This window comes from Grampus griseus (genome assembly GCF_964374135.1).
Source record: "Grampus griseus genome assembly, chromosome: 10".
NCBI classification, from domain to species: domain Eukaryota; kingdom Metazoa; phylum Chordata; class Mammalia; order Artiodactyla; family Delphinidae; genus Grampus; species Grampus griseus.
The window spans coordinates 24,304,671-24,318,550 of NC_139004.1; the positions used below are offsets into that span (position 1 = coordinate 24,304,671).

At 46.5% G+C, this 13,880-nt stretch overlaps 1 protein-coding gene across 1 annotated transcript in view; it reads left to right on the plus strand.

Annotated features, from left to right (window-relative positions):
- ELOVL5 (ELOVL fatty acid elongase 5) overlaps positions 1-4,465 on the plus strand; it is a 68,932-nt gene extending 64,467 nt beyond the window's left edge. The window contains exons 7-8 of the mRNA XM_082664397.1: positions 1,231-1,365; positions 2,622-4,465. Of these exons, the coding sequence (XP_082520523.1) occupies positions 1,231-1,365; positions 2,622-2,753 (267 nt within the window). The 3' untranslated portion in view covers positions 2,754-4,465. The remainder of the gene's footprint in view (positions 1-1,230; positions 1,366-2,621) is intronic.
- The last annotated feature ends 9,415 nt before the right edge of the window (positions 4,466-13,880 follow it).

The following is a 13,880-nucleotide window of genomic DNA, read 5'->3' on the forward strand; positions in this document are numbered from 1 at the left end:
AGATAACCTTCTGGGGAAAAAAATCCGAGGAGACCGTCTGAGCTGCTTATGTGTTTGGCCTTTCGTTATCATCTTTGCCAGCGGCTGGACAGGCCTTGTTAATTTTCTCCTTACCCACCTGTGAGGAAGGATAATTGTTCTTCAGCCTCCCTGTTACACTTGAGAAGCGACGCAGAGATCGATTTGCTCCACGCGGCGTGGCTCTGCAGAAGCAGAATTTAGAGCAGCCTGGAGAGGCGGTTTCCCATTAGGCTCTGCCCTTTGAGGTGGAAGATTGCACCCAGTTCGCCTAGATTTATTCTGCACACCACTTACAGTTTCTTCTCAGTCTAGAATACTTAACCTTAAAAAAGGAAACAAACAACAGCAAAAAACAGTTCCCTACATGGAAGCACTGAAAGGTGGGCCCGAAATCCAGTGGGCAGAGCCCTGCCCTCCGCTGTTAACTCCTTAAAGGAAGCAGCAGCCACGCCTTATCTTAGCCCCTTCTCCCCATTTCCCTCGGCCCTTCCCCTGCTTCTCAAGATTGACTTGTCAGAAATAATCTAGGGAATTAGCATTATATGCCAGTCAGAGTATCAGTCTGTCTGCCAGCCTCAGCCTTCACCAAACCAGAAGGTCCACGGATAAGGATGGGGAAAGTGTCCCGTGGGATTGCACGTCCTGCGGTGAGGTCCCTGGTCCCTCTAAACATACACCCCACGCCCATCCTTCCTTTACAAAGAAAACAAAAAACAAAACTCTTGCATCTCCTATACTGTATTCCTGAACTGTGTGTGTGGTGTGTGTGTGTGTGTGTGTGTGTGTGTGAGGTTTTTTAAACGTGTTTTCCATTTTTCCCTCCAGCTTCATTGAGATGTAATTCACATATAGTATTGTGTAAGTTCAGGGTGTACAACGTAATGACTTGATGTATGTATCTGTTGTGAAATCTACCCTCAGCAACTGCCGAATGTACAAGGCAGTGTTGCCGGCTGTTCCCCAAGGTTTAGAGAAGATGGTTTCAGTAGTTGGAAGGGGAGGAGTGTATACGTAGGACCCATTCAGATGTATAACGAGTTTGGGTACGTTTAGCATAGGCCCCGTGTTTTTGGAATGACCTCTGTACCTACAGAAAGGTTAATAAGCGTTCCTTCCCAATCTTGGGGGTGCGGGGTAGAGCGCCCATCTGGCGGATGCCTTGGCCCTGGGCCGTGGCCGCGTGCTCAGCTGTGCCTCCTCCCCCACCAGGTACAGTTTGTGCTGACCATCCTCCAGACCAGCTGCGGGGTCATCTGGCCGTGCGCCTTCCCTCTTGGTTGGTTGTATTTCCAGATTGGATACATGATTTCTCTGATTGCCCTCTTCACAAACTTCTATATTCAGGTAAATCTCACTCTTCTGTGGCGGTTGAGATTTGGGGTCCTTGCAGCCAAGGCCCTCATTCGTTCCCTATGGGGAGCCCCTGCCTTGGTGGGGCTGGGGTGGGGGTCGCTGCCAATGTAGGAGGAGGTACTGAAGTCTGTCCAGGCCTCTGGAGTTCCAGGTCTTCGATGAGGGAGGCTCGGGGTCCCTGTGGGAAAGCAGAGCTGTCCAGCAGGCCCCGTACCGCCTCCCTCGTGGCCACTGCAGACCCGCCATAGGTGAGTCTCAACGCCATGTCCCTCAGCCCCACTGCCCTAGACTTTGGGGCTTAACTAAATGTCTGAAGAAATTTCCATCACAGACCCCAGTTATAGACAGAAATCAGCCTTTCGTCCTGGTTTTCTTATACTTTCTCTCCCCGCTGCTCAGGTTTGGGGTGTGGGTCGTTCCCAAGTGCATGATGTGATGTAGGTTTTTGCTCGTGGAAGGGTCTGTTTAGGGCAGGTTACCTGCAGGGGAGCCTGACCTTTTGCAGCCACAGTTGACTCCCCTGTGTCCCGTCACCCCTGGGGCTCCTGTGTTCGTGCTCCACGGGCAGGGCCTGGTTCTGGGCAGGCATATAGGGGGTGGTCAGGAGCAAGGACAGAGGGAGTAAAGCCGGCTCACGTTGAGCATCCCTCCCCCCGGGGCGGGGAGGGGCAGAGCAGCATGTTTGCCCCTCCCTGCGCCCCATGCAGGCAGACACCTTTCCCCAGACACACCTGGGGTGGCGGCTTTGAGTTGCATTCACATCTTGCTGGGCTGGTGGTTCATGCTACACTTTGGGGCAGCCACCAGGTATGAGGGAGGTTAAAGGATAGGGCCCGACGAAGCTGAAGCCACACCTGTTTTGACTGCCCTCGCGGCAGAGCACTCTGTACGTAAAGGGCCGAAATAGTTGCTGAAGTCATGAGGCAGCTTTGAAGGCAGAGGATGTGAGTGACAGAAGGTACCGCAGTGGGAGCGTGGAAGGGCAGAGCTGAGTGAAGTGTAAATTGTGTTTTCTGTCTAACTCTCAGATAACATTGATACAGTGAGCCTGTGACTCACTGAACTTACCCAGGCTGAGCCTCAAAGAAATGGAAGAGTGATTGAAACCAGTGGCAAAAAAACATTTTCCTGGTCGCTTGACCACAGACGTTGCTTCTTGATATGATAGCACTGGTCCCCAAAGGCTCTAACGTTAGGGATGCAGCTGGGCCCCCGCCGTGGTTGCCATCTGCCCTTATGCCTTGCAGACCTACAACAAGAAGGGGGCCTCCCGGAGGAGAGAACACCAGAACGGCTCCGTGACGGCCGTGAACGGCCACACCAGCAGCTTTTCTTCTCTGGAAAACAGTGTGAAGCCGAGGAAGCAGCGTAAGGACTGAGGCCCAAGGGTTGACAGCCTCTGAACCCCGTCGTCTGATTGTAAGCACAAATGAATTGTGCCCAATGCTCGTTAACAGCTGCTGTAACTAGTCGGCCTACCATAGTGTGACTCACGTAGGACCTCTTCCATCAGTTCCAAACCCCTAGGAAATGTAGACAGATTACCCAAGTAGGCATAAGATTTTTAACATTTCTGGGCTCTCACCGACCCCTGCGCTAGACTGTGGAGGGCGTGTTGTTGTAGTACACGACACTGCTGTTGCCTTATTAGTTATAACATGATAGGTGCTGAATTGTGATTCACAATTTAATAACACTGTAATCCACACTTTTTTTTTTTAACTGTAGACCATGCATGTGATTGTAAATTTGTATAATAATGGTGTTACAGTAGAGAAACACACATGCCTTAAAAGTTAAAAAACAGGGCCCAAAGCGTATTCGTTTAAATTAGGGTATGTTTCAAGTTTTTATTCATTTCTAATAGCTCTGTTCAGAAAAGTCAAAGACCATGACTTATGAAACTGTCGTGTGACACGTAGTTTCAAGTGACTTGTACATGTGAACTCGGCACCTTCAGTTTTGTAATATCGGCTTTAAATCAGGCAGGTTCAAATCTAGTGGAACAGTCAGTTTAACTTTTTAACAGATCTTATTTTTTTATTTTGAGTGCCACTATTAATAATGTAAAAAGGGAGGGGGGGTTCTAAAGCAGTCTTGATGAAACTTAAAATATATATTCTTTGTCTTCAGGATTTTAGGAAGTGTGTAGGATGAGTAGGCCGTTTTAAATTTCAGAATTGCTTCAGTGTTTTTATACAGGAAACAAAGCCCATTTTGCTTTCCACTTGTGAGAGAAGATTTATACTTTTCAAGAGAGATGATTAAATGTTTACCATTTGACAGAGTCCCATAGATGAGCAGTGGGGAACTGGTTGCCAGGGTCCAAATTTGGGTTGATTTCTGTACTATTTGTTTTGACACAAACTTCCTTTGAAAATGTGCCTAGCTTACCAAAATGAATTAAAGGTGGGGAAAGGACCTTAGAAAAATTTAAGGTAAAATTAAACAGATAGCTGCCGCATGAGAGAACTGGGGGATTGGGTAGAGATGGTTTGTTTAATGTAAATCTAATAGCACCTGTAATTTTTTTATCCTGCTTCAAATCTAAAGATTTGTTTAGAAATATTGTTTAAAAATAAGACTGCTTATCATAAAATCATGTCTCATACCCTAGAGGCAGTGGTCAAACAGATAAGGACTGTTGTGTGTGTCATCTTAAAGTGTTGGAATTTAGCCTCGGAATAACCTTCTCCGTCTGGAGGAGAAAAACATTCACTGAACCACTCGTGACACATCTGAGAAGGTCATTGACAATGTATGAACGAATTGTTGGTTTGATATTTATGTAAATATCAGTTTATCATGCTTTAATTTTGCACATTCGTATTATAGGGAGCCAGTTGGTTCTCTTACTTAGTCTTGTGGGATTTCTGTTTGGAAGGAGTCACAGCATCTGTTTACATTTACCTTATCAGATCTAGAATGTGTATATTTGTAAATGTATGTCTTCCTAGGTCCTAGTTTGCAAATGTCTACATATTTCAATACAGAACGTATAACATTCAATAGTGTGCTGTCAAAGTGTGCTTTAGCTCATCTGGATATACCCACAATGTTAAATAATGTCTAAACATTAATCATTAAAATGTTTTTGATTACCTGTGCTTAGTTTTACATTGTTTATGCGCTGCTAATTCTGAATGACTGGAGAAAAATCCGCTTTCTTCACCATCTAGGAACTCACCCCAATAGATATAAATAATTCAGTTTGGAAGGTTATGTTGTGGCTCAGCTCACAGGAGGAGGGATCGATCCCCACATCGTAAGACATGGTGGTGGCTGAACCCCAATTTCCTTCCTCTAAGCCTTTCCGAGTTTCCCCACTAAAGGCCCCAGCTCGAAGTCCACTCCTTTTTCCTTCCTCCCTCCCTGCCCCAGGCTATTAGAGTTACTTTCCTAGATCTAGACCAGAGGTCTGCACATTCTTTCTGTAGAGAGCCAGATAGTACATGCTTTAGGCTTTGCAGTCCACCCTGTCTCTGTCCACACTGTTCAGCTGCCTTTCGTACCCGAGCTCCAAAGCAGTCACAGGTCATGTGTAAGTGGGTGGGCGTGGCTGTGTTCCAGTACAACTTTATTTGCAAAACTGAAGGCCTGTGGCCATAGTTCCCTGACCCCTACTCTAGAGTAATGAGGGCCCACCTGTGTCACATTCTTTGCCAAAGACCATTTCACATCCCAGGCCCTGCCCCCCCAGGCCTCCCCCATTCTGACTTACCAGGTCCGTCCACATCCACGATGGAAATGAGGACACGGACAGCCCCTCTTCCTTCCCTCCACTTCATACCACAGAGTCCCCAGTGCAGGCATGACCCTGGCTTTGAGTGTGTTCTGATTTGTCAATATCACCTTAAAAATATCATCAGAAACTGAATTTAGTATTAGGGATATCACCTGAAAAATGCAGAGGACTTTGGGGTTTGGTGGTGAAGATTATTTATATGCTTGTCCTTCCCCTCTGGGTCCAGAACGAATTGAAAAGACGTCAAAAAACCAGACTGGTGGAAATCGGAATAGCTCATCTGTCACTGAGAAGACTGGTTGGTGATACGAAGACCACGGTAGGGCTCTGAGAATACCCTGGTTGCCGTCCCTGTTGACGTACCATGGTCGGCACTGGCACACCAGTGGTTTGTGGCTGCCCCCGGTCTGTTGGTCTGGTGATGAACTGATTATTAAAATATTTTGAATATCAGTCCTGGAATTGACCCACCTTCGACTGCAAGCTCCCTTGCCGTGTCAGGTTCTGCCCTGATGACCTTACCTGCTCGGTAGTATCTCCCAATCCTGGCAACCAAAAAGACGCCCTCCTCCCCTCAGAGAAATGAGTGGGTGAGAGGGCTGAGCGAGGCCAGACGTGTTCCCACCCTTTGCTCTCTCCTGTACGGAAGTGGAAGGGCAAGTTCACACACCCGGTGGAAAAGGGAGGCTTCCCACTTCCCCTCTTGAGCAGCCTTGCCATTTATAGGAAAGGCAGTGGAGCTAATGTGGGAAGCGCAGCTTGGGGGCCACACTGCCTGGTTGGAATCCTATCTGTGTGATCTTTAGGCACGTTGCTTTAACTTCGCCTCAGCGTTCCCACCTGTCAACTTGGAATAATGTTCGTACCTACATTACGGGGTCATTATGAGGGTTAAATAGATTAATGTATACAAAGCTCTTGGAACCACATCCAGCACAGAGTGAACTCGGTGTTAGCTGCCACCTCAGTCCGCCTAGCTGGTCTCTTTAAAGGAGCAGCTGTTGTTTTACTGTTACTTCCTTGATTAGTTGCTCTAACAATCCTATCAAAAAGGAGAGGAAGTTACTTGGGTTAAATCAAGAGTTGAAAAGAAGGGGCTTCCCTGGTGGCGCAGTGGTTAAGAATCCGCCTGCCAATGCAGGGGACACAGGTTCAGGCCCTGGTCTGGGAAGATCCCACATGCCGCGGAGCAGCTAAGCCCGTGCACCACAACTACAGAGCCTGCGCTCTAAAGCCCGCGAGCCACAACTACTGAGCCCACGTGCCACAACTACTGAAGCCCGCGCGCGCCTAGAGCCCGTGCTCTGCAACAAGAGAAGCCACCGCAATGAGAAGCCCCCGCTCGCTGCTACTAGAGAACGCCCTCACGCAGCAACGAAGACCCAACGCAGCCTAAATAAATGAACGCATGAGTTGAAAAGAAACCAGCAATTGTTGGGAGTCAAAACGTGTATGACTATGTTATTCCAGATTTTGTCAGAGTTTCAGAATTTCTGGAATCTGCTTTATTTCCTCTCGGGAAAACAGGACAGGTTCATTAGTCTCTGGTCTGGTGCATTATTCCTCCAGATCCCTGACAGCAGTTCTGCGATTGCATCCGCAGACACAGCGTATTTCATGTGAACTGATTTTAAACAGGTGTCTCCCACTATCCCCACGTCAGTCGGAGATTTCAATACTAAGCAGCTTCTCCTCTTCAGTATTAACTTGGAGAATATTGTCTTCGGTGGAGAAGGAAGATGGCAGCAGAATAGTGGTTGCCTTAGTTTGCGTTCTGCTTCCACAGCATTGCGTCACCAGCCACTAAGTCTCATTCCAGGCATAGATTTAAGACTCATCTTTGTCGCCCTTGACATTTTTATAAGCTTCATTTTCTCTCCTTTCCAACATATTTATGGCACTCACCCAAAGCGAGAAAGTTCCCAGGCTGACGTTTGCTATAGTTTGCACCCAGCTTGTGGAAGACAGCTTGGGCTCCGGGGCAGAAGTTGTAGGAACAGGCAGAGTAGGACCCAGTAACTGGTGATGTAGTGGTGGCAGAGAGCCCATCATGGTGGTCAGCGGCTGTCCCCTTTCTCAGATCATTCAGACTCTCCTCAAGCGTGCTCACCATCCCCTCTGTTGCCCGTGTGTGTTTTTTGTGTTGACCACCTGGTTCACTGAGCGCCTGGTGCAGAGGACTGAGTTAGGTGTATTGGGCAAACAGGGACCCATGAGAAAAGACTTCAGTCCCCAAAGGAGCCTTTGTTAGACTGGGATCAAACATACACACAGATGACTCCCACACAGGGTGGTTTGTGGTGAGAGCGTGAGATTGACGCAAATCATAAGAGTCCAGGGAGAGAGAATTCTAGCAAGGTGATGAAGGAGAGTTCCTGCAATCTGAGCCTTCAGAGATGACTTGGATTTCTATAGGTGGTGGCTGAAGGTTGCCGGGGAGACAGCATTCCAAGTTCAGAAAACATGCAACAAACGAGTGGAAGGCTGGGACAGTGAGACACAGCACATTTCACTGAACTATTGGATGTGTGGGAGAAACCGCTTATTTTTAAATTAAGAGGTAAAGTGGAAAGTCCTTCCTCCCTCCCTCCCTCCCTCCCTCCCTCCTCCCTCCCTTCCTTCCTTCCTAGTAATTAGCCTTGAAAGAATCATCTGTAGCTATGCCTCCTGCCCAGATGACCTCCTCCTCTTCTCCAAGGGTGACTGCAACAAGAATTGGCACTCGTGTCTTAGTTATAAACTGATGGGAGTCATTTATCAGATGGGGCAGACTCAAAGGGGCCTCAGCCCTTCTGAAAATTCCTCGGAACCAAACTTGGGGCACCCAAGGGTATGGATCGTGTGTAGGATTCCATGTTAGCGTGTAAACAAAAAATTCTTAAGTGACTATATCAATACATATTACTACTGGCATTCTTTATTCAGATAATGGGTATAGATGTGGATTTCCCTTGATGGTTGAATTTCACAATGTTTCAACCAAGCTAGCACTTTTTAGCAAGTTGTGTGCCTTCCCCTTGACGACCTTCCCAGTGAAACAGCTGCCTGTTTGTAGCAAACCATCACCACCAGGCTCCAGCAGCCTCTGTCTCCTGTGTCCCCTCGTGAAGTGCCGAGGTGGTCCGTCCTTTGTAAGGCCACGTGACTTGGGGTGACCAAACCCCGCCTGCCTTCTCACCCTACAGTGCCACTCACGCAGAGCCAGCACCCCTGGTAAAACGTATTTTAAGACCAAGGCCCAAAGTCGGGCCATGCCCACACAAGGGAGCAGAGGGGATCCAAGTCTAGCTTTCCTCAGGACTCCAGAAGAGGAAAGTCATGACCCCAAGCTAGGTCCTGAATCCCATCCTTATTTTAGAACTGGGTGTGATGGGGTACGGGCACAGTGTCTTAGGCCACAAGCAGTGCCCCTGTCTGCTGGAAGTGGTCCAGCACCGAGTACATGTTAGAATACAGGCTTTGCTGTTGACTGTGGGACCGCAAACAAGTCACCTCACTTTCCGGAACCTCAGTTTCCTCAACTGAAGAGCGCTGTGGGTGTGTGACCGATGGCTGAGGTTAAAGGCAGAGATGAGATTCGGAGTGTTTGGCACAGGGCTTTACAGTAACAGCCACCATTTATTATCAAGGATGAGAGACCATATAGGTAAGGAAACGAGGAAATGTTGCACATTCATCAGTTTTTCATCAGATTTTAAATTCTGTTGCTCAACACAAATTATTTCCACTAGATTATCCTTGGTTGAAGCTCAGTTAATACTAGCTTTTGGTAAGGGAACTCAAATTTCTTTTTTCGATTTTTTTTATACAATTTTTAAAAGTAACTTTCCATTTACAGTTTTTACAGAATACTGGCTATATTCCCCATGTTGTAGCTTGTTTTATACCTAATAGTTTGTACCTCTTAGTCCCCCTACTCCTATATTGCCCCCCCCCACTGAGAACCACTAGTTCTCTGTATCTGTGAATCTGCTTCTTTTTTCGTTATATTCACTAGTTGGTTGTATTTTTTCCACTTTTTAAATCAAAGTATAGTTGATTTACTGTATTTTTTAATCAGATTTCGAAAGAAGTAAACTGGATGTCTTAAATTTAGTTGTCTCACCAAATGATTTTAAGTAGGAGAATTTGTCTAATCATAAGTGGTCACTCAAAAACAAAAATTATCCTTTATAGCACTAACTGTATCTAATTCTGGTAGGACACATCATAAGTCTCTGGGTCTCATCTATAAATGAGAGGGTTGTAGGAGTGTTCTAGGCCCTTCCATGGAACATTCTGTGATTCCAAAACAGAACTCAGACAGAGCCCCTTGCCTCTCCAGGACACTGACATGCTTCCTACGCATCTCTAAGGCGAGATTTTGAACACACAGTGTACAATGCAGAGAATCCTGCACACAGTCAACCTCTCCGGCTCTGTGGGACCCTGGGCTGCTTGGAAAATACAGCCCTGAAGAGGAATAGTCAGTGTGAAATTCAGACCTTCTTGTCTGGATTTAATATAGCATAATTTTATTTGGCCTGTTTTAGATTCATCCCTAATGTTTGGGGAGTATATTTGAGAAAGAACTTTATGTTTTTTACAGTATGTTTTAAATGTATCTCAATACAGAAAAGAATGGGTGGGAGGTGATTGAAATAAAGCCCTTTATGAAAGGAGGTCAAGGGATTCAAGAACCTCTCAAGTGTCCACACTGGCCCAAGATCCAGGCGCACATGGCCTGTGTCCCAGGACCTGTAGTGGGATTTGTGATGAAGTTTCTGAAGAAGCAGAGGCAGGAAAAGAGGGAAGTACCACGTTCAGATAAAAGCAAGAAGACAGGAACACTGATGGAATAAAAGCACCAGAGAAGGAGCGCTGTTCTAGAGGCTTCTCTTCTCCTTTCTATTTTGTTGGAGTCTAGTTGATCTACAGTGTTGTGTTAGTTTCTGCTGTACAGCAAAGTGACTCAGTTATACAATTATATACACTTTTAAAGTATTCTTTTCCGTTATGGTTTAGAATAGGCTATTGAATTATAGTTCTCTGTGCTATACAGCAGGCTGTTGTTTATCCATTCTCTATATAATAGCTTACATCTGGCAGCAGCCTCTCTTATGATCTGAGCTGAACAGCTGCGGTGCCCTCACCAGCCTTACAAATCGCTAAAGGGACTCAGTTTGGTTCAGGTGTTCCAGAAGGGAGTCAGGTGTGGAGCAGTGCCGTGGTCTGCACGTTTGTGTCCCTGTTAAGTTCATCTGTTGATACGTAATGCCCAAGGCGATGGGATTTGGAGGTGGGGCCTTTGGGAGGTGATGAGGTCATGAGGGTGAAGCCCTTGTGATTGAGATTAGCGCCTTTAATAAAGGAAAGAGGCCCCAGAGAGCTAGCCAGTCCCTTCTGCCAGGTGAGTTTATAGGGCGAAGATGACCGTCTGTGAGGAAGCCGGGACTCACCAGTCACCGAATCTGCACCTTGATTTTGGACCTGCCAGCTTCCAGAACTGTGAGCAATAAATGTTCGTTGTTTATAAGCCTCCTGGTCTGTGGTGTTCTATCACAGTCGCCCCAACCGACTGAGACGTGTGCCTTGTACCAAGCGACCACTGAGCGCGAGACACAGGTGCTTTCCTCCCCGCATCAGGTATTAGCGTCTGTCGTCTCCCCACGTTACAGATGAGGAAGCTGAGACCCAGAGAGCATACGAGACCTGCCCAGGTGAGTGTGACACCAGAGTTCAAATGGGCCCACCTGTTCCAATCTGATGAGCTCACCCTGCAGGGAGCCGCCCAGAAGGCAGCCCCTCAGACCAGCTCCTAAAGCACAGGATTACAGCTCCATTATTCCCATGCTGGCTGCTTCCCTTCCAACCAGGGTGATAACATCAGTGTGATTTTAAATTATTTGGAAAGTACACATTATCTAATGAGGGGTTTCAGTTAATGGATTAGAGCTGCTGGGAGAATTGTACAGAGATCCCCAAATATTAAACCATCTGATTTAATGCTTTGTCATATTTAAAGGACTTTTACACTTATATACTATCTCTTCCTTCTGTGATGCCACTGAGTAAAAGAAACCGCCAAGTCGTAAAAGGTAACGCCAAATCATATCTGTAAATTTAATAAAAATTCTTGTCAGGGGACTTCCCTGGTAGTCCAGTGGTTAAGACTCCGCCCTTCCAATGCAGGAGGTGCAGGTATGATCCCTGGTCAGGGAACTAAGATCCCACGTGCCGTGTGATGCAGCCAAAAAAAAAAAAAAATTGGTTGGAAAAATAATCCCATTTTGCATTCATTATTCTGTTTTTAAAGAACTGACAGTAGCATATATTTACTTAGGTATCGATATAGCACTTATTGCATCTGCATTACAATAAAACTTTTGAGTCAGTTTCTCTCAGACACTGAAGACAGCTCCAAATTGCTTTGGTCACTGGTAAGTATCTGGCGTCTCAGAAACTTGCTGTTTCCCCCAACTCCTGCTGAGGTTCCTGCTCTGTTCTGGGCATTTTGCCAGTTGCTGGGGAAACAGCAATGAAAAGATAACCTCATCCTGGAAGAAAGACAAGAACAAGCAAACCAAATAATTACAAATTATGATAACTGTTCTGAAGGACATAAGCAGGACACTGACATTGAGAATAATCTCAGGCACTGTTATACTTGAGATGGTTTTGAGGCATATGGAAGGATATCTGAGTGTCTGTGTATGTGTTTAAATTGGTACTTATTTTCTTGAGCTGAATAAGATATCACTGGAAGTTTCCCACCTTCTCTAGGAAGCTGTCAGGAAGGTCTTGATAGACCTGTCTGTTCTCCACCTGAACGGTGGCCCTTCACCAAGCACGAGTGAGCCCCATGCTGGGCTCTGACAGTTCTGTGAGTATCTGGGATTCCTGCTGCTCTCCACGTGACGGGCAGGCTTGTACACTGATATCTTGTCATTTCAGCCCTGCACCACAGGTTGATCTCTTTGAAGATTTTTTTAAGCAACAATTAAGGATTCAAATATAAGCAAAATCCAACTGTGAACGGTAGTACCAATGTCATCCGAGGACACAATGGGTCAACCACTGCTTTTCATGCCTGGCAGTGGCACATCCTGCCTAGCAGTTGCCAGGGTCCTTTAATGAGAAGAATAAGACAGATCTCCATTTCAGAAAGACTAAAGCTGTGTGGGTGGGTGGGTGGTGGAGGCTGTGTGTTATAATCTCACTCCATTCTGGAAGATGCCAGTATGGATTATAAACAGCCCATTCGATTCTAAGACACTTGAGGGCAGGAACTGTCTTTTATTTGTGTCTAATCCCTAGTGTGTGCCCAGCACAGAACCAGACACAGCAGATGTTCAGTAAATGTTTTGACGAATGAATGGAGTAATCAGGAAGGGCTGGACAACACGATGTGCAGTAAGAAAAACAGGCTTTCCAGCCAATTAGATCCAAGTTTAAATCTCACCATGTGTCATGGACTGAATGTTTGTGCACCCCCAAAATTCATATATTGAAACCCTACCCCTCAGTGTGATGGTATTAGGAGATGGGCTTTGGGAGGTGATTAGGATTAGATGAGGTCATGAGGGTGGAGTCCTTGTGAATGGGATTAGCACCCTTCTAAGAGTGGCAGGAGAGCTTGCTTCTCTCTCTCCATCATATGAGGATGCAAGAAGTCGGCAGTCTGCAGCCCGAAGGAGGGTCTCACCAGAACCTGACCATGCTGGCATCTAATCTCAGACTTCCAGCTTCCAGAACTGTGAGAAATACATTTGTTTATAAGCCACCTAGTCTATGGTACTGTTATGGCAGCCTGAACTAAGACACAATGTGACCTTGTCAAATTATCCAACCTCCTATAACTCAGTGTGGCTGTCCAGGATTGGAGAAGACACACATAGATCACAGGGTCTGCAGGGGGGACTCTGATACAAATGAACTTCTTTACAAAACAGAAACAGACTCATAGACCTAGAAAACAAACTTATGTTACCAGGGGGAAAGGGGGTAGGGGAAAGATAAATTAGGAGTTTGGGATTAGCAGATACACACTACTATATATAAAGGAGAAAACCCACAAGGACCTACTGTACAGCACAGGGAACTACATTCAGTACCTTGTAATAACCTATAATGGAAAAGAATCTGAAAAAGAATAGATACATACATGTATAACTGGATCACTTTGCTGTACACCAGAAACCAACACAACATTGTAAATCAACTATACCTTAATTGAAAACAAAAAATCCCTAAATGTTCCCAGCTTGTTGGGACCCAAGGTGGGAACCCCTGCGTTCAGGAACTCGAGAGTCAGCTGTGAATTGGCATTTAGAATAGCGCATGGAAGAGCTGACCCAAGATCCCCTCGGGGTCACCAGCTTCCCCCACCTCAGGGCCGCCTCCAGACAGTTGCTCAGCAGCAAATAAAATCCTAGATCTTTCCGTGGCCTGCAGCCTCTTCCGGAGCTGTCCCGGCCCCCTCAGACCTCCCCGCCCACCCCCGGGCTCCTGGCTTCAGCCACAATCCTCTTCGCTGGTTCCCTGTAGCCAAGCTCTGCCCATCTTGAGGCCTCGTCCGTGCGGCTCCTCCCCAGATAAGTTATTTCCGTGACTTGTTCTGCACTGAAATGCCACCTCCCAAAATTTAGAGGCCTCCCTAAGTAGCAGGTCTAAAATACCTCCCTACACCCTCCTCACACACTCCTCTCTCTTACTTGGCTTTGTTTTCCTGTGTAAGAGTTTCATTCTCTTATGTATTTGTTTGTCCCCCGCCTAGAAGACA